Source organism: Erpetoichthys calabaricus, chromosome 4, assembly GCF_900747795.2.
Source record: "Erpetoichthys calabaricus chromosome 4, fErpCal1.3, whole genome shotgun sequence".
In the NCBI taxonomy this organism is placed as follows: domain Eukaryota; kingdom Metazoa; phylum Chordata; class Cladistia; order Polypteriformes; family Polypteridae; genus Erpetoichthys; species Erpetoichthys calabaricus.
Window position 1 is genome coordinate 66,126,523 of NC_041397.2, and position 21,967 is coordinate 66,148,489.

A 21,967-nucleotide genomic window follows, 5' to 3' on the forward strand; every position below is an offset into this window, starting at 1 on the left:
AGATTATTTTGACATAAAATGTAGGATGTGTGAAGCCCAAATATCCAAGAAACACTTTCACAAAAGGTGTAACAAAACAAGTATGCATTTATTCAATGATAAAACTGAAGAAAAAAAAATTGCTCAATTGACATGTTGCTGAAGCCCAGCTATCAATCGGTACAAAATAAGACGTTTGCATACCTGTGTGTTCGGGCATTTCATTTTCAACCACTTGTCACAGTGGTAATGCTGCTCTGTCACGAATCTGCGCAGATGGCGCAGTGGATAAGCTACGGTTTAGCAATGAGGAGTTAATAGGTTCAAATCCCATGTCGTCTCTGTATTTAGTGCTTTGAGTAGTGATCTGCTATTATTATTATTAATTTAATATAACAAAAACATACATTTGATGTGAGTCTGTAACATCCTCCGTAAATTTATGGTACTTGTAAAAGATATTACTTTTCCTCACACACAGACATTCATATCAACATGTCATTTGAATGATTTTTTAATTTACTTTTATTCTTTGATTCTTGAATAAAACTGAATTTGAACGATTTTTTTTTATTCAGTTTTATTCTTCAATAAAGCAATTCAGTTTTCTTCTTGGATTCTTGAATAAAAAAATGTTCCAATGACATGTTGATGTGAATATCTGTGTGAGAGGAAAAGTAACATCCACCATAGACACTGCGGTGTCTGTTTGCTCAACAAGACACCAAGAAGAAATGATTGAACTGCATTTGTGTGTCTGGTTTTGTCTCTCCTAGCTTTTACAAGTACCATAAATTTACACCGGCTGTTACAGACTCATGTAAAATGTATATTTTTATTATATAATAGTAACAATAATAGCAGCTCACTAGTCAAAACGGTACATGTGAGGAGGACCGAGGATCGAACCCACAACCTCTTGATTATGATGCAGCAGTTCTTATCAGAAATCATACAGCATTTTAAAATGTACATATTTATGAAATAATTCATTGAATGTGTTTATTATGTGGACAGATGTCATAAGCATGCCATGAAGGATTATATCTTATGATGGGCGGCCGTGACGCCCCTGCTGCATATGTTCCGGGGGAGCAACCATTGGCAGCTCAATACCTCCCCCGGGATGCTTGGTGGCAGCCTCCCTGGCCGACGGTGATTCCCCAACCTCCTGCAGGTCTCCATGGGAGATGGAGTCCTCCACAGCCCGGTTTGGAGCTGGGTTGGCCGCCAAGGGGTGCTGTGTGGTTTCCACAGCCCGGCTGGAGACAAATCTTCAGCCCCACCCGGAAGTGCAAATAGAAGCAGGTGGTCAAGCACCTGGAACACTTCCGGGTGGGCTATTAAAGGGGCCAGCCACCACCACTCAGTGGCCAGAGTCGGGAGGAGAGGACAAAGCTTCAAGTGAGGAGTGGTGGTGCCAGAAGGGCATGTTTGTGTTACTGCTGATTAGTAGTGCTTGATTTGGGACTGTGTATTGCCTGTGGGTCACGGGGAAGATGTGTGCCCACCGGGGAAGAAAAATAAAACAGTTTTGTGTTATTTTATACGTACCTCTGAGTGTAGTCTGTACCGGGTCGGGCACTATTGTTACAATCTATACTTTACAAAAAAGAGCAGAGAAGTATTATGCATTCACCTATCCATTTTTAAAGCCACGTAATTCAGTTCAGAGCATTACTAGTAGAATAAGCCACCTCAGACAACCCTGGCAGGAATACATCCACAATAAAAGAATTAAGTATGTAAGCAGCAAAATACCATATTTTAGATGGTAATACTGCAGTACTAGGGTGTTGTACCGTGTTAGCCATTATGAATGTAGAGAAAAGCCAAGCAAAATGACACCTTTTATTGGCTAACTAAAAAGATTACAATATGCAAGCTTTCGAGGCAACTCAGGCCCCTTCTTCAGGCAAGATGTAATGCCTGAATGTAATGATGAAAGATTACATCTTGCCTGAAGAAGGGGCCTGAGTTGCCTCGAAAGCTTGCATATTGTAATCTTTTTAGTTAGCCAATAATATGGTAATACTGCTAAATTGTAATAGGCCTATGTTGTTTTATTCCATTGTCTTATTTAGATTCTTCAAATAAGACAATGTTATTATTTAAATAATGTTAATAATGTTTGCCTACTTTAACCGAGAACCTTTGTTAAATTTTCCGTTTGAAACTAGGATAACAAATTGAGTGCAACTAAAAAAGAATGTGAATGTAGATAGCCAAACTTGAATATCAGGATATGTACACGACACATCTTCTTTAAAGTTTTCACTCAGTTTCACTTATTAGATTATGATTTACAAGAAATTTACATCTTTAGATCACTGTGAATTAAGCAGTATAGAGATTTATGCAAAAACATCTATCAAAGCACACTGGAATTCTGAAATAATTTTGATTAAAGGGGCCATCAGAATGACTACCCACCAGACCTATTAAGAGAAAGACTAGTAATACAAAAAAAAAAATATTTTTAAAAATAATCACCATGAATATTAATGTACTTGTTATAATGTTTATAAAGCTCACTCAGATAAAACTTATTATTCTGTAGCTCACTTGAGGTCTTCAGCATTGTATGGTACATCCCACAGAGTTAGCCCATTTAATTTGGAGAACTGGTGGTTGTCACGCAGGGTCTGAACTGAAAAAAATTGGGTGAGTGTATCATCTTGTGCACTATTACTCTTCAATTCTCCATTCCTGATCACATGTGCTATACCAGTTTCCCAACAGCTATGCAGTCTTATTTCTAAGCACTGCCCTGGGTAATAATATGGCATAAAGCGTTTAAGAAAAACTATTACAATGTCAAAATCAGCTAATCAGGAAATGTGCATTTCCTTTGGGAATAAAATACAAAAGAAAAAGAAGTCTTTCCCAAAGAAAGAAAATAACATTTAAATAGAAGGAATGTTTCTAAGGGCTATGAGCTGTCTTTCAAGCCGTAGAGCTTAACTGTAATTATTGTTGGACATTTATGTCTACTGTCAACACAATTTTTTCCCCATGATTGTTGCTTTTGCTTATTGAACTCAAAGTAAAAAATGTGATCTAAAAAAAAATGAGAACAAATGCATATTGCCATACAATACTTTGGCTGACTTTTAAATTAGTGTTAGTTTAAAAAGCACTTGCTCTACTGAATGTTATGACTGTTTTATTTATTTGTGCAATTATTTTAGATTAAGACTTGTTATTTAAGTTTTCAATCTTATGACTATTTTATTTGTCCCTTTGCTTACTATTTTGAGACGCACTTAGATCTTCTTTTAAATGTTACTTTAGGTTTTGTGTTCTAAATCTGGACACAGTGTGGAGTTTTTCCGTTTTCCTTTTTCCGCTGGTGTTTCCTTTGGGCACTTCAGTTTTCTTCCCATATCCCAAAGACTTGTACATTTGGTTGATTGGTGACCCAGATATGTATGAGTGTCAGAGTTTGAGCATGACCAATGTTCTTTAGCGCACTGATGCTCTATTCAGGATTTGTTCCTGCCTTGTGTGAAGTTCTTGCAGAATAGACTCTGTCTCCCTGCAATGGTGAGATGGACAAAGCAGGTTCAAAAAATGGATGGCTATTACGGATAAGCCAGCAACTCAACCCAATCTGTCATGGAAAGTTTACAGAGCTCAAGGTTTATATATTTTTCTTTAAAATGAACAATTAGCATTTTTACCTTGTCAAGCAAGTACTCAATGTGTCAGTGTGTTAAGGTAATGAAAAATAATAGTTCTGTTTTCGTGAAATGAAAAGGGAGTTATTAGTTTTTCATTGGTAAATGTAAAAAGCAGACCAGATGTCTTAAATCCCCTAGGACCTACTTTAGAAAAACATACGAACATGTTCAAATGAATGATAGCCATTTGAGCAGTTTAACTCATTTTCTTAGGCAATAGCTAATTTATTCAATTATCACATTCAATTGGTTCTTAAAAGACAGCAGAGCTTTCTCTTCAACAGCATAATTTGACAGTTTGTTCTATATGTTCACTTCTTGGTGTAAAAAAAAGTGCTTACAGTTTTCTCCATCTTGCTTTGCAATGATTTTCTTAACTGTGTTTTTTTTGTGTTGACCATAAAGAAAGATTTTCTATTTCCCAATGATTCCTTTCAGAACCATAAATACCCTTATGAAATGGTGCTTCAGAGAATATTCTAATCATCTAATTATCCATACTTTGAACCAATTTCTTTCAAGACAGTGTCACAGAGGGCCTGAAGCCAACCACAGCAGTATCAGGCACTTGATCATGCTCACTCACTTTTCCAGATTAGAGTGGTCAGTTAATTTAACCTGCATGTTACTATGAGAAAAACCCACAATGACACATGGATGATGGGCTGACTCCAAATAATGACTATATCAGCTTTCAAACCCAGTCTCCTAAAGTTTTGAGCCAGCTGTACTAACCATTGCTTGTATGTGTCACCCTTGTTTTTTTATCATATGAGGTATTTCATACAGAGCCATAAATTTAAAATTCTGCTGCAAACTAGTTTAATAATGATACTGCATTACATTTAAACTTTAAACATGTTCAGATGTTGAGAAAAGTGGAAACCATTCTTTGATGGGACAAAGACTAATCACAGAGCACACACACCTATTGTAAATAATAGCAAAGTAGTGCAGAATTGTTAGTCACCCAAAAAAAATTCAATTTGCATATCTTTGAAATGTAGTAACACAATGGAGTATTTTTGATGCTATACACACAAGTGTATGCTGAGTGTCTGATATACTATAGCAGCAGCAGCAGTGCTATTAAAGTTAAACATGCATCTGCTGTTAAACCATTTGGACACAGGGAGAACTGACTAATTCCTTACAGTCAATAACCTGGTTTGGACCTGAACGTAGCTTCTTAGAGTGGTGAGAAGTCATAGAATGTATTAACAACTGTCCCATCATGCCTCCCTGCAGCTTTGACAGGCAATATGAAAGGTGACATGATTTTAGAAATATAGCAAGGGTACTAAAATTGATTAGAAAATGAAATAGGAAAGCAGCATATCAGAGTCAATGGAATATGTATGCGATTATTGCACTGAGCTTGAGCCTTTAAAGCAGCATTTGAAGCATCTTTTAGTCTGAAAAGGCTTAGCACAAGAAGATAAGTAAAAATAGTGTTAGGTGTGGGCTTCTTCATACAAATAAGCAATATGAAATAACTTGAACATGTCAAAGGGCTCCACCTTCACTCACATTACTCCCCAAATAGAATGACTAAAATCCCACAGAAGCCAGTCAACGAATAAATGTAACAGCCTGACAGAAGACCTGTGTGCTTGAGAAGTAGAGGCAAATTCAATGTTTTTAAGTCGATTTAATGAAAGTGAATTATGATTTTAATTTTGTATTTTTCCTGGCAGTGGATCAATGATATTGAAAAGGATTCCATGTACAGTTCCTGGCCTTCAAGCTGTCAAGAACTTTTGCGTCCCACTTTTCCTGGAGTTATGCGACAAATTAGGCGCAACTTTTTCAATCTGGTAAGTTTTTGCCATTTTTCCACTGTGATAATATTATGATTTATGTGAACATTGATTAAATAATATGGTTGCATTACGTTATGTTGCATTATGTGGTTGTCTTGTCCACGTTATCTATTTTGTTTCATTACCTAAAAGATTTTCATCTATCAGAGGAAGACTGCAACGTCTGCATGTTTTTAGCATAGCCCCACTCCTGCAGAAATGCCTTTTAGAATCTTTTAATCCTTTTTTTCAGTAAAAACAATATAATATGCAAAATTTATTTTGTAAACTTTCATTTTAAATGCTGTTTTAATTTAAGAGTTTGTGGTTTTCATGTCTACATACACATAGAACTGTTGTAGCACCTTTATTAGAGAGTGGTTATCTTATTTCTGCCTAAATAGCTATAAATACAACAGTGGTGATGATGTTTTCTAAAGCGAATATGTGAACTTGCCTCTTTTTATCAACAACCGGCTGCTTCATAAAGAGTCATTTAAACTAAAATAAAAAGCAGCTCATTTCACGTGCACAGAATTTTTTCAAATTGTGTATTAAATTGTGTACAAAGCAAGACTGGCAACTTATCAAAATGGAGCATCTTAGAAGGAATATTAACAATAGTGAATTTTGTTGTCCCTTTTTTGACACAATCTACACTCTTCCCCTTTGCTGCACAGTTTTGAAATACAGGTACACCTCACTTTACGACCGAGTTCCATTCCGACGACTACGTCGTTAAGCGAATTGGTCAATAAGCAAGGAGCTTGCGCCAGGAATATAGGATCGTTGTAAAATTATAAAATTATATAAAATTATGCAACAAACTTCAAATTTATACATAAAAAGACATGCATATGTACATATTATCATTTGTAAATGATTCTGTCGATTTTTCGTCTTCACGTGCCTTCAAAGTTTCAAAGATACTGCGTGCCTTAGCTTGAATTATTAAAAGGCTTATCGGCATATTATTTTGCATCTGGTTGTCAAACCAGATCACCAATAATTTCTCCATCTCATTAATAAGACCTTTCCGCTGCCTAGTTATTATGGCTTTAAATCCTGTCGATGATTTCACCGCCTCTTTCACTCTAACTTTATCCTTTAAAATCGTTGAAACTGTTGAATGTGCCAATTTCAAGTCACATGCTATTTCTTTAACCGTTTTACCAGCTTCGTAGTCTTGTATGATTTTTATTTTCATTTCAAGGTCGATAGCTTTCCTTCATTTCTTAACAATTTCTCCAGATGATGCCATAATTTTTCTTTTCCTCAACATCTATACTATTTTGGGGTTACAAATATGTAAAAAAAAACGAGGTTACACAGTGACTGCTTGTAGGAATGAAACTGACTGAAAAAGCGCATAGCAAGCCTATAGTACGCTCAGTGCACATGTCACCATTCGCCACTGACCGACACTTAAGCTGAGAAAGGGGATTCCCCGAATTGCAGGTCGAAACTCGATTGGTCGTAAGTGCAAGTGGCCGTTAAGCAAGTAGGTCGTAAAGTGATGAGTACCTGTATTTCTAAGTAAAGTATATATTTGGAATTTTAGAACTTCACATGAATTGAGTTGTAAGTGATGCCCATTGATCGGAGTAGTGAGCATTTCAGGGTTAAATTCACTGTTACCCCCAGTGGTTTAGCCAAGCATCTTTCAAGGAGAATTAATTTTTTCATTATCACAATATGTTGCAATTGTCATGATAAATTATTTTCTAAAATGATTATATAAATTTAAAAAATGATATTATAGAGGAATATATTATACTAGCCAACCCGCGGCGTAACATACGCCACATAATTATGTATTGATGGGTGAACACTTGCTGAACGACACAGTTGTCCAAATGGGGTGGGTTTGTGGATACCACTGTGAGTGAATGAAAAGATGGACCTCTGGAGAGAGCAACATACAGTTGTCCGTGACTGAAAGCGGGATCATATGTGATGATGGAGGCCATGCTGGTGAAAGTTACTTCGTCGGTAGGGATAAGTTTCAGCACTTGTTCATTAAGGTGTAGCGAGTCTTCGTTGTTGACGCTTAATATAGCTTGCGTACTGAGTTGTTCCGGAGTCACAGTTGAGAAACACTTTTTTAATGTCTTTTAAGCACAGGGAAAAAAATTAACATGTGAAACATCCGTAATGTAATAAGGCACCAAGAAAAGTAACATTGCAACAATGCACGGTACGATCCGATCGCTGTAAACAGAAGTGAAAACAAAATCGAGGCCGGTGCATTCTTTAACTGCCTTGGTAGTGCTGCTGTTTTGCAGTAAGGAGACTGTGGAAGATTTTGGGTTCGCTTCCCAGTTTCTCCCTGTGTGGATAGCGCTTTGAATACTGAAAACACCGGTATATCAGTGTAATGAAGTATTATTATTCTTATGCGTCCAGCGCTCTCTCTCTCGCGCACCTGTATGCGTGTGTGTGTCGCTCGCTCTCTCTCGCTCGCTGCACGTGTTCCTGCAGGCATACCAGTAAGTGAATGAAAAGATGGAACTCTGGAGAGAGCAACATACAACTGTCCGTGACTGAAAACTGGTTTTGGCAGATACATTCACATCTTTTTGAAAGTTTGGCCCTGTGCCTTATTAATTGTCATTGCAAAGGCAAATCTAACAGGAAATTGTCTTTGCTCAGATGCACGCGCAGGCTCTCTATAAGTAGCACGCGAGCTCCCACCCCCTCTGTCTCTCAGAAGCACGCGAGCCCTCTCTCTCTGTAACATTGCAGCAGTTGTATAAACACTTTTTTTTTAAATGAGTTTTAAGCACAGGGGGAAAAAACCCAGGCTACCTGCATGCGCAGGCTCTCTCTCTCAGCAGCACGCGAGCCCCCCCCAGCCCCCCCCCCCCCTCTCTCAGCAGCACGGGAGCCCCCTCCCCCTCTGTCTCTCAGAAGCAGGCGAGCCCTCTCTCTCTAACATTGCAGCAGTTATATAAACACTTTTTTTTAAAATGAGTTTTAAGCACAGAGGGAAAAAAAGGAACATTTGAACAAATCCGAACTTTATGTAAAAGCCAACCAAGATAGTAACATTGCTGGAGTTCACCATTTTTAATCAGGCGACTGACAGTAGTGGAGTCAGGCACAGAGATGGTCAGCTGCTGAGAAAGCGTCTCGACTGTTGCATGGCGGTGAAGCAGGTGAGACGCTAATGAAAAAGAGGCACAGGGCTTATTGGTTTTTAAAGACTGCTTCCTTCACTGTGTTTTAACCTCAGTTTTAAAGGTTACGCAGCTCTCTCTCTCGGGCTGCCTGTGTGTGCGCGGCTCTCTCTCTCGGGCTGCCTGTGTGTGCGCGGCTCTCTCTCTCAGGCTGCCTGTGTGTGTGCGCCTCTGTCTCTCTCTCGTGCTGCCTGTGTGTGCCTCTGTCTCTCTCTGGCGCTGCCTCTGTGTGAACCAAGGTTCCACTGAGGTTGACTAATGAAAAGTCAACGTTGCTCAGAGCTCCATGTGAACTGTGGCACAGACAAACAGAAATGATGGCATGTTTTCCGAGGCGTCGTGTCCGAGTTGGTGGGCGTGGCTCTGCGAGTTGTCGTCGTATCCAATGGTCTTAGAGTTGGTGGCCATGGCTCCTTCCTGCGTGCACCATGGGTGTCTTACTTGTCGGCGGCTTAGTGAATCCACGCCCCTTCCGGCGTGCTTTCCATGGGTGGCTACTTGTCTTCCGGCTTAGTGAATTATATATATAGACTAGCAAAATACCCGCGCTTCGCAGCGGAGAAGTAGTGTGTTAAAGAGGTTATGCAAACATATATATACATAAACATATATACATATATATACATATCTACATATACACATATCTACATATATATATATATATATATATATATATATATATATATATATACATATATATACATATATATACATATACACATCCACATATATATATATCCATCCATCCATTCTCCAACCCGCTGAATCCGAACACAGGGTCACGGGGGTCTGCTGGAGCCAATCCCAGCCAACACAGGGCACAAGGCAGGGAACCAATCCTGGGCAGGGTGCCAACCCACCGCAGGCATATATATATATATATATATATATATATATATATATATATATATATTCACGGCATTCGAAGTCTGTGTCACAATCTGTTAGTGTGGGTGGTTACCTACCAGGTAACGCTTTGTGGTTGGCCAGCAATCTGCTAACATCCGCCACGGTGCCCTCAGTTTGTGAAGAGCAGATCATAGAATTGTTGCAATAGTTTACTGTCAAATAAATGCAAAGGGTACACGACACGTGTTTCGCCCTCATTCTGGGCTCATCAGGTGTACACACTCCACTGCACTCCCTCTCGGGAATCGAACCTCGGACGTCAGCGTCAGAGGCGATGCCCCTAACGTTGCGCCACGGCGTGTGGTTCGTTTATTTGACAGCATGTAGATCGGGGTAATTACATTCACGGCATTCGAAGTCTGTGTCACAATCTGTTAGTGTGGGTGGTTACCTACCAGGTAACGCTTTGTGGTTGGCCAGCAATCTGCTAACATCCGCCACGGTGCCCTCAGTTTGTGAAGAGCAGATCATAGAATGGTTGCAATAGTTTACTGTCAAATAAATGCAAAGATATATATACACATATCAACATATATATACACGTACATATACACACATACATACACACACACATACATATATACATATACACATACATACATACACATACATATATATACACACATACATACACACACACATATATATATTTACATATCTACATATATATGTATACATATCTACATATACTGTATATATAGACATACATATATACATACATACACATACATAGATATCTATCTATCTATCTATCTATCTATCTATCTATCTATCTATCTATCTATCTATCTATCTATCTATCTATCTATCTATCTATATCTAAATCCCCACGAAGTACTGCTTTTAAATTTTTATTAAGAGGAAAAGAAAACCTTTTTTAAATTGATGGAAAATATACCAATAACAATTTGTTAAGGATCTGTTTTTTTGTTAAGCTGCCTTTACACAGCCTCTCCGCTGTTTTATAAACGAACGCCATATAAGGCCGTCCTTTCTCCTAGCTTAGCGGTTCTGTATTCTTTTATTGTTCGTTTAGAAAGATTGTTATAGTTATTGTGTAGCTATTTGAGACTCACTGTTCTGTTCAGGTACCCATTTCCTTTATGTAGTCCGCGGATTCTCCGCTATTTTTTGTTCATTTATTACGATTATAGTTATTTATTGATTCCCTTCTTTAGCTGACTGCCTGCTCATATAAGGCGGTCTGCTGTTTTTTTGTGAAGCAGCCTTAACACAGCTTTTCCGCTGTTTTATAAACGAACGCCATATAAGGTCTTCCTTTTTCCTTGCTTCGCCAAGGAAGGAGCCTTTTTATTTAATCCACGGGTTCTTCGCTTTTTCTTTTTCTTTTTTTACGATTGTTATAGTTCTGTTTGTATACCACGTTGTCAGTTCAGCACTCCGGTTGTAATATGACAAAGCCGTGCAAGCTTACTGTTAAGAATGCAAAGTATAGTTGTACAGGAGAAAAGCAATCTTGCCTCAAATCAATGGCAACCTTTTGTAGGTCTATGAACTTAATTTAAACTTTAGGTTTACACGGTGCTTTGTTTCCGAAGTACCTGCACTCATGAATATGTCTGTATGCGTCAGTCGCTCAAATCCCCGTGCTTCGCACCGGCAAAGTACTGCTTTTAAATTTTTATTAAGAAGAAAACCTTTTTAAATTGAGGGAAAATATACCAATAACAATTTGTTAAGGATCTGTTTTTTTGTGAAGCTGCCTTCACACAGCCTCTCCGCTGTTTTATAAACGAATGCCATATAAGGTCTTCCTTTTTCGTTGCTTCGCCAACGGAAGCAGCCTTTTTATTTAATCCACGGGTTGTCCGCTGTTTTTTTGTTCATTTATTACGATTGTTATAGTTCTGTTTGTATACCACGTTGTCAGTTCAGCACTCCAGTTGTAATATGACCAAGCCGTGCAAGCACACTCTTGAGAATGCAACATATAGTTGTACAGGAGAAAAGCAATCTTGCCTCAAATCAATGGCAACCTTTTGTAGGTTGTAGAACTTAATTTAAACTTTAGGTTTACACGGTGCTTTGTTTCCGACGTGCTGCGTTCAGTCAGTTCACGTGAGCCGCTGTCTTGTGTGATGTTGCGATGTCCACGGCTTTATTTAATGTTAGCTAAGACAAAGCACTTAAAAGTTTCTCGCTACAGCAAGTTTTAATCCGTTATAAAGTCATCCAAAGTCTCGTTTATACCTCGTGTCTTCTCATTAAACTTGTATCTTGCGAATATGGTATTGCAAACGGCAGCGGGAGCGTTTCTCATTAAATTTGTATCTCGCAAATATGGTATTGCAAACGGCAGCGGTAGCATTTCTATAAACTTAATTTAAACTTAAGTTTTACACCGTGCTTTGTTTCTGCAGTATCGAAGTGATCACTCGTGCTGCATTCAGTCAGTTCACGTGAGCCGCTCTCTTGTGCCTTCTCAATTGTGTAATGAATGTTTTCTTCAGCACTCTTTGGGGCTCTTCCTTGTTTTCAGTTCACGTGATTACGTAGGAGGCGTGATGACGCGATACGCGACTCCGCCTCCTCCATTACAGTATATGGACAAAAAAGAGGTTCCAGTTATGACCATTATGCGTAGAGTTTCGAAATGAAACCTGCCTAACTTTTTTAAGTAAGCTGTAAGGAATGAGCCTGCCAAATTTCAGCCTTCCACCTACACGGGAAGTTGGAGAATTAGTGATGAGTGACTGAGGGCTTTGCCTTTTATTATATTAGTATAGATACTCTTGGCTTAAAGTGGGCTTAAAGGAACACGAGTGTAAATGTGAAAACAAAAGCTTTAAAACTGAATATGTCCTCAGTGAAGCAGCAAAGATTTTTATTTAAGAAAATATACTGTCCACATTTCTGAGGCATTCTTTGAACAACAAAGAGAAATCAGAATGTATTTTATCACAGATTCTTGGTACTATTTTTCTTGAGGTAAAGATAAATTTCGTGTTCAAATTTTCTGTTCACAGCTGCCATTTTGGGTCAAGATTTGACATTTTCCAGAGGTGCACCAAAAATCAGCAGTTTTCCATATCCTTCCCATAGCTTTGGGCTCTGCATTTTTCCTTTTTTGTTCCTACAATTCTCTTTCATTAACAGTTATGTTCTGACATGGTTTGTAACAAATGACACTGTGCACAAAACTGTTATCAGTATGCTATAAAATCATTTGAGCTGAGAACGCATCTGCTGTCAAACCATCGTCACTGCACGTGATTCAAAACACGCACCAGCAGAAAATGGTAACCCAAATCATGACTTTTTTTCATAAATGATGCCTCATATTCAGTCAAGTTCCATATTGCATCGGTTCTTCCAACTACAGTACAGCCTCGGTGCAGTCTTTGACAACTGTCAGTATAAACCAAAGAAAAAAACAACTATTTTTTGTCACATTTTCATACGTTGTTGGGTCTGCCATGTCTGTGAGCATGCTGCCTTCTAGCATTGCATTCTTCAACTATGGCTTGCTTTATCCTCTCTGTGCCATCTTTTCATTTCTCCTTGTGGAAACTGCTCCAGGTTGTATGCTAATTACTCCCAAGTATGTAAAACAATGAAGTTCTGTTCCTGGTGATTTTTTGGGATTTTACTGAGCTGAAGTAATGAACCGCAAACCTACAGGGTGGACCATGGTGGTGGGGATAATGAGGCTTTGGCAGGGGTTAGTTTTCTCCTGTTTCATTCAGTGTTGTTATATTTTTCATAGCCTACAGAGTGAGATTTACAGAAAATGAAAGCGTGGTGTGTTTCTTTATTCTTTGTACACATAACAATACATTTGAAATGAACTGATCATGCTACATTATTTATTTATTTTTATCAAAGGCTTAAAATTTTGAAAGATACAAGGCCTTCTGTTTGATATTACTAAGTTCACAAAGCCAATCAACACTCAGCATTGCACACCTTTCTGAGACATGTCTTGTATGCATATGATAATAAAAATACTTAGGAAATGAAAAAAGAAAGATTATGAGACAGAGCTAAATAGCAATGAAACAGAATACAGCTCCTCAAACCAGTTAGTGAATTTTGTAGAGCATACTGAGTCATTCCTGCTGAGAAAATGGTAGAAAGAGAACAACTGAGAATGAATTTTTTGAGTGAGTTAAAATAGTATCTTTAAATGTTTCCTCAAGCCCATAAGTGATGAGGTAGTTCTGATTTGTAATTAGTAGATACTGTATTTTAAACCAACTTTGAATAATTTTAAAAATCTTTATAAAATTACCAAATATGATTGCTGATGCCATCTCTTGTAATACTGAATCCAACAGCAACTGTTGCAAATGATGTATGTGGACCATGACTGAAGTAAATGCAGTTAACAGTTTTTCAGTTTTGTCCATCATCTTCTTCATCACATGTAGTGAAAGACTGTAATTGATTGTACAATATTTTTTCACTGTATATTGTTTAGCTGTTTACAGAACAGAGAAATCAATTTACATTTTTGCAACTATATTCAGTAATTTTAATAACAGCAGTGGGAGAGGATTTTTTGAGGTGTAGAAGATATGCTAGATGAAATCACAATCCATTGGGTTGACAAGATAAGCACTAAGGTGAAGTGGATAGCTGGTCTTCTTTTAAAATGGCTGAATCTTTCAAATTTTCTTTTTCCTTACAAAAATGATATTGTTAATTAAGAATGTACTCAAGCATATCAGGGGAAATTAAGGAGAAGTGCATTTAGGACTGAAGCCAGAAAGCATTTGTTTACACAGAGGGTTGTAGGAATCTGCAGCAAACTACTGAGCCATATAGTTAAACCAGAAACCTTGACAACTTTTAAGAAGTATGTGGATGAGATATTGGAACAGCTTAGCTATTAGCTAAACAAATGATCTTGATGGGCTAATTGGCCTCATCTAGTTTGTTAAATGTCTTATGTTCTTATTGAATCACATGGATATGATGTGGATCAATTTTCCATAACACTCCTTATTTGAAGAAAAAAAAAAGTATTTTGTAAGTTTGTATGGCCTTTGTTTACACATTTTCACTGGTGCCCCTTGAAGCCCATTTTAAAACACAAGAACGGGCATGGTATATTTTAAAAAAAAAAAAAAAGACTTTACTTTAGGACACATTTTCATTTGTAAAATTAATATATACAATCAGGTCAGGTTCAGTCAGGTTGCAGAGCATGCACTGGTACAGTGTGACTCATGATCCTGCTTAACATCCCCCCCAAGCAGATACACGGTCCAGTCCCACCCTCTGGAAATTACAATTTATCTACTGCAGTCAGGTGTTACATGGGTGTCCCTTTGGCCTGGTCCAGTCGCTTGTGTCCTCAACAATGAAGATCACACTTTGGAAATCACGCCACATGGCCACAGTGCTGTAACTGATGCTCCCTCACAATGCAGGTAATGTGCCTCATTCGGAACTCCATGAGCAAACACTCATTCGATGCAAGGTCAAATCAGAGGTACCCAAAGATTCTTCGAAGAGACCCAGTACTGAAGAAGTCTTGTCTTCATCTCAGGTTACTGGATAGCATCCATACCTCGCAACCATATAGCATAACAGAAGCATCAGGACTCTAAAGACTTGGATCTTTGTTCTTTTTCATCGATATCAGGAGCGCCACACACCCTTTTCCAGCACCCTCATGACCCTCCCATGCTCTCCCAATCTATTTACTGACTTCATAAGAAGAGTCAACAGAGACCATAATATCCAGCAACTTTGAAAGGAACCCGCGAAGTCTCAGGGCAGCAAGTGACACACCATCTATGGTCTAGTGATCCACGTCCTGCTTACAATTATCATTCATCAACAGTTATGTTCTAACTTGGCTTGTAATAAATGATGCTGTGCACAAAACTATGCCATGTGTCTGATTAACTCGATCAATTTAGTTGAATGCTTTATAAAAATCGACAAAGGCTGCAGAGAAACTCTGCTGATATTCTCGTTTGCACTCCATGAGAACCCACAATGCCAGGATGCAGTCAGTGGTAGACTTCTTAGGCGTAAAACCAGACTTCTCTGGTTGCTGACAGGTGAGCAAGTGATCATGGATCCTATTGAGGATGACCCTAACAAGGATTTTACTCGGCACTAATAGCAGTGTTATTTGTCTGTAAATGCCGCAATCTAGGTGATCACCCTTCCGTTTCCAGATAGGGACAACAAGTCCTGTTTTCCAGTAAGTTGGGATGATGCTCATCTCTCAAATGGAATCAAAGATTGCTTGCAATACCAGGAGGACATCCTTACCACTAGCCTGGAGAAATTTACCCGGGATACCACAGATCCCTGCCACCTTCCCTACCCTCAGCTGGTTCACCACCTACGCAATCTCAGTGAGAGTGGGTGGTTCATAGCTAATTGGAGGATCAGGAGATATCCAACATCCTAGCCATAAGATCAGTTTTAAACAGCTACTCAAAGTAGCCAGCCCAGCGGATCACAACTAAAGTGTCCTCTGTAAGGACCGTTCCATTAGCTGCACTGACTGCGACTCTCCAGGAACAGATTCAGATGTCTGTAAGCAGGACGTGGGTCACTAGACCACAGATGGCGTGTCACTTGCTCGCAGATTCCTCTAACAAACGCCTCCTTATCTGCCCTCAGAGCCCTCGCAGCCATCTTTCTCAGTTCCTGATACATACCAGAGTTGCCATCAAGCCGTGCACTGTGACTCCTCTTGATGATATCCAGAGTGCCATGTGAGGTGAAACACCTCCTTCTAGGAACACTGGTAACACCTACACAACACTCAGCAACCTTCAGGGCCTTTTCACAGAAGGTGTCCCACATCACATTAGGATCAGCAGTCGCATCCAAGTCCATAGGTTCCTCACACAAACTCTGTACAAGGTCGTTAGAGACAGCCTGATTTTACAGTCTAACCAGATCCAGCCTCATTTTTCTGTTAGGTGGTAGCCTGCTGGACCTAAGTTGGATCTTCAGAGTAGCAACAACAAGTCTGTGGTCAGAATTCACAATCTGCACACTTATATAGACCCTGCAGTTTTGTAAGAGCCTCCACTGTCTGCCCACGAGGATGTGATCAATCTCCTTCACCACACCACCAGTACTGGAGTACCAAGTCCAATGATGTGGCTGAGGGCACTGGAACCAGGATCCAATGATCCACAGCCCCTGAACTTTTGCAAAGTCAAGGAACTTGGAGCCACTTTCACCATGGTTGCCAGACCCATGGAGACCGACGCAATCTTCATAGCCAGCCCTGTCAGTGCCAGTGGTCGCATTGAAGTTACCCATGACTAGAGGAGTTTTACCTCGTGGACACCCATCAACCACTGAGTGAAGTTGCGAAAATAATGTCTTCCTCACTGAGACATAAATCACCACGGTCAGAGCATACACTGAGACAACAGACAAGGCACCCAGAGAGTGCCTTATTCTGAGTTTAATAATATGTTGAAAGGAGTGACATCAGACACCATCGGAAGGAGCCGATCCACCACAACAACTGCTACTCAATGAGTGTGACAACCATCAGAGAGACCAGACCAATAAAAGGTGTGCCCACCTACAGATATCTGTCCACTTTCATGTCTATGTGAATTTCCCATTGGGATTAATAAAGTATCTATCTATCTATCTATCTATCTATCTATCTATCTATCTCTCTCTCTCTCTCTCTCTCTCTCTCTCTCTCTCTCTCTCTCTCTCTCTCTCTCTCTCTCTCTCTCTCTCTCTCTCTCTCTCTCTCTCTCTCTCTCTCTCTCTCTCTCTCTCTCTCTCTCTCTCTCTCTCTCTCTCTCTCTCTCTCTCTCTCTCTCTCTCTCTCTCTCTCTCTCTCTCTCTCTCTCTCCGCTCACCTGGGTCTCGCCGCTGAAATGCACAGTTTACAAAGCTCCTCCAACAGCAGAAGAAGATGATAGTCATGCTTGAGAGACAAGACATGCCACACACCTACCTGGATGAGCTGCCTTAAACTGGGACCCGAGTGCTGCTGTGCAGCGGGCGACGCCTCAGCACCACACCAATTCTGATCCCCAACAGGCTCAACCCCATTGGTTCTCTGACGGTTTTGACTCTTCATGGGATGGGGCTCCTGAAGGCTTTCCCCCACCTTCTTCATAATGCGAGTAGCCTTCCTATGGGTGGCTGCAGCAGAGCTACTCCTCAGGAGAACAGAAAGAAGTCCTATTTGTTGTTTCAGAGCTTCATGAAATTTCTTTACAGTGACTGGAGTGCCAGTCCTGTAAACTTAACTTCAAAAATACTTTGTTTTAGTCTTTAAGAATAGAAGTCATCAAATTCTTCATTAAAGCAGTACTTTAAATGATATAGATAATAGCCAATGAATGTGCTGATTGGAGTGAAAATTAGCATTCACTTGTGAAAATATTATTAATCTACTTTTGGTAGACAACATTCTTAAGACAATTTACAAGACTGTTTTTGCGTACGTATTTATAACAATTGGGTATTCCTCACACATCTTGAAGTGTACGCATGTTAAGTTTAATTTGCGATTCCAAATTAGCCATTTGTCAGAATAAATTCCATAGGAATGGTTGTGTGCCGATGTTCTCACGTTGATGGAAAAAAGTGAAGCACAGCTGAAGGAGGGGATAGTAAAGTGGATAGCTAGTATGGAAGTGAAAAGTGTTAAGGTAAATGAAGGAAAAGCAAAGATGATAATTGGCAGTGCAAGAACAGGAGGTGTGGAAGAGGTGAGTGTATAGCTGTAGCAAACGTGGTAGTGGTGTAGTGGGAAGATCAATTGAGTGTTGTAATGCTTTGTGCACACTGCCAGAGGGCACCAACCACTTTTGCGACATCTTATATATCTTGACTAGGGCAAATGAGGAGAATACAACACAGTTTTTGGTGCAGAAGTGTTGGAGTGTAGTTATGAATTTCTTTTAATCAATCAATAACTACTTCCGTAAAAACAGTGCTCAAGAGAAAATGTAATAAATAATTTAAACACAAAGTTGAAATCCTCCTAGCAAATCTCCTTTTTCCTCTGCTTTCACATTGAGTTAATCAGCAGAAATGAGACACCACTCAATGCGACCTCCTTGCCTCTCTCCCAGCCACTTCTGTGAGCTCCTGCTAAGGACCCTCACAAGCCACCTCTGTTGGTCACTGAAATGTGTCCTTATGCGCTCTCAGTCTCCCCTGCTCCATACTGTTACTCAGCAGATTCAACTCTTCTCATTGGAGCAGCACTTCATGCTCAACCCTTCGATTCTCACCCAAAAGGCCCACACTTCGAAATGCACTCTTATTCTTGTTAGCTTCAGATGCTTTCATATTTCTTCCTTTTCCATCTTTTCTTTCACTGGTTCTCCCTTTACCCAGACCTTTTATATGGTAGTACAAGTGCTGCACTAACCAATACCTGAAGCTGCTAGTGAGGGATGGTTGTGCTGATCTCTCAACTGCAAAGGCATACTTAATTAGCTAATTTCCCATTAACTGTTCCATGTCCGCATGTCTTTTATCCCTTGCCTCACCTACACTACCAACATGACTGACCACTGTTCGAATTAAAACTGCACCCCACTGTTTTGCAAAGGCATCATGACATAGTGTATCACAGGTGTACAGGTAGTGGCATCATAAATATAGTCAGTGGAGTAGCCTGCAAGTGGCAATTGTGTCCTTTGTACAAGTATAAAGTGCTCGAGGTAGGTGTAAGTATAAAGTGCTTGTACAAGTATAAAGTGATCATACAAGTATGTAATACTTGAGGGAGGTGCAGAAGGCTGACATAGAGCTCTAAGTTTAAATTTAGATATCTGCAATGGAATTGTTTTTGAGAAAGTATGGAAATTCTAATAAGAAGTGTCCAGTTGGTGGTGCAGCTACGTCAGTGATGGGGTGAGTGGTGAATTGAAGAAATTCCTTGAGCTATCCTCCATTCTGACTTCTAAAGGAGGCTTTCTAGCAGTGAAGGAAAATGATTTATGGAAACAGTTTTGAGAAGTAGTATGCTCTATGACAGAGCTTCTCAAGATCAGTCCTCAAGGCCTCTTTTTCACTGCAGGATTTCTTCCTTTAATTAGACCCCTGCCTTAACTAAGCAAGTTTTATTTCTCTAATTTCAGTCTTTGGTAACACTTTAGATTAGGTACTGCTTATGATGCATCTGTTAGTCACATGTAACAAGACATTAACAAAGGCTTCCTTTAGTCTTAATAAAACTTACAAAGCAACAAATAATTAAAAATAAAACAAAAAAATATCTTAAAAATCTTATCAATGTAAAGTTCACACTACTAAATAATAAATGAAGGTTTAAAGGTCATCTAATTACATAATGAAGTTAAATAGAGGTAACAGTATAACACTGGTTGTGACACTTGTTGAAACAAAGACTGAAGACACATGGAGACTCCAGCACTGAACTTGAGGTTCCCTGCTCAGGGGGAATGAGACCTGGCCAGTGAAGGTGGAAAATGAAGCAAAGCTTGAAAGAGCAGAGTAGAATGATCATATGAAGGTGTGCAGAGTCACAAATGAGGGGAAGGTGAAAACTAAATTAAAAGAATGGCTTGGTAAGGAAACAACAATTGATATACTGAGGAGAAACATCTAAGGTGGTTTGGAATGAAAGGCAGAGGATGATTAGGTGTAGAGGTGCACCGAGATGAATGTTAAGGACACAAGCCCCAAAGAAAGGAGGAGGAAAATGTGGCTGACAATAATGTTAAATGATATGGTCCAAAAGGTTGCCCAGGGCGAGGGAGAACAGAGGATCAAATATGTGGAGTGCAACTGGTTAACCTGGGTATACAATGATGTAAGTAAGTGCAAATAAGTTTTTTATGTGTACATTGGCCCTGCTATGAAATGGCACACTCTCCAGGACAGTTTTGAACCTTGTGCCCAATGCCTCCTGATAGACTCTGACTCTTTGAGACTTCAAAATGGATTAAGTGACTTGGAGAATATTATGCTATATTATTTTTACAACTGGAGCACAGATGGCTAAAGTGACTTGCTCAGGATCACAAGATTAGTAAGGTGTAGGGATTTAAGTGTCAGTCATGGGGTTTAAATTCACATATCATAGGCACTAGGACATAATTCAAAAGGCTAACTTGACCTTACTGAAATAACCAAAAATGAAAATTTTATTTATATGCTAAAAGAGTTTATGAAGTAAATATAAACAAATAAAAGCTGAAAACAGAGTTGTATTTTATTTTTAATTAGTATATTGTAGTTTAGTATATTGTTTAATCATAAATTAGTAATGTATTGAATTATTCTTTTAACATATATTGTTCATAAAATTGGTATGTAGGGACTTTCCCTGGAATAGATTTCAAGATTCAAAGCAGGCATATTTCTAGGAATTATCTCACATCATTATTTTCTCATATATTGTTGTCCTATTTGGAGCTTATCTGAGCTTTATTTTATGTGCATAAAACAATGTTGTTTCTAGTCCATTAAAATGTTGGCTTGGCATACAGCTTTGTGTAATACTCCCTCACTCCGCTCTGTTATCATCAAGTATTCCAATTTCAGTTGAGCTCTGTATTTCCCATGTTCAATAATTGTGATTTGTGTAAGAAACTTCCTCTTTCCTTTACCAAGATAAATGCTTTGTTATTGAGACCAGACTTCTGAGTCTTCTGTTCCCAGGTTAGCGAAGTTAACAATGGGGTAACCATGGGCAGTTTGCAAAGGAGACTTTAACCGGGGTCTCCCCCAGTGTGCCGCAGGTGTATTCATTGCAAACACTGCATAGTTATCAAGAATTTAAGGTTAAACTGATTATGTGAATGGTTTGACTGCCTTATACTTTATGTAACCTTTTGGTAACATTTTTCACAGCCTTCTTTTTAGTAAATGCCTATGTTCCATAGTACACAGCTTAAATCCTTACCATTCTAGCGTGCCTAGGATGTAATTCACCAAGTATCGTGCTGCAGTACATTTTGCCACACAGAAAAGACCAGTAGTAATAAAGGAAACAAGTTAAATAATAGGTAGTCCTGTTTCTTTATAAGCATGTCCACCATGCACATCACTTATTTATTGAGTCTTTTTTGTGCATATGACATGTGCTGCAGGGCTAAATGTTTTACAATGTTACAATATGAATTAATAACATGAGAGAGAGAGATCTAAGTGTCAATTATACTGTACATAGAAAGCATGTATCAGTCCATTTTCTAAAGTGGATTGTTCATGGCTGGAGACATTTTCAACGAGCAGCAGTGGATGTAAAAAAGCAACCAAAATGTTCTTAATTTTTTTTTTATACAGTGAACTCCTTTATCACAAAAATTCAGTCATAAAGTACAAACATATTTTGTTTGGGTTGGCCATATCTTATAGACAATAACATCTTAAAATGTTTCTGAAAGTTTTTACTTAACTTAAAATGTAATGGATGTCATGCATGGCAACAGGGATCCTTACCTGTCTGATTGGCCAA

General features: G+C 39.0%; 1 protein-coding gene across 1 annotated transcript in view; it reads left to right on the forward strand.

Annotated features, from left to right (window-relative positions):
* uggt2 (UDP-glucose glycoprotein glucosyltransferase 2) overlaps positions 1-21,967 on the forward strand; it is a 638,028-nt gene that overhangs the window by 308,901 nt on the left and 307,160 nt on the right. Inside the window, exon 14 of the mRNA XM_028799549.2 lies at positions 5,360-5,479. Coding sequence (XP_028655382.2) covers positions 5,360-5,479 — 120 coding nt within the window. The remainder of the gene's footprint in view (positions 1-5,359; positions 5,480-21,967) is intronic.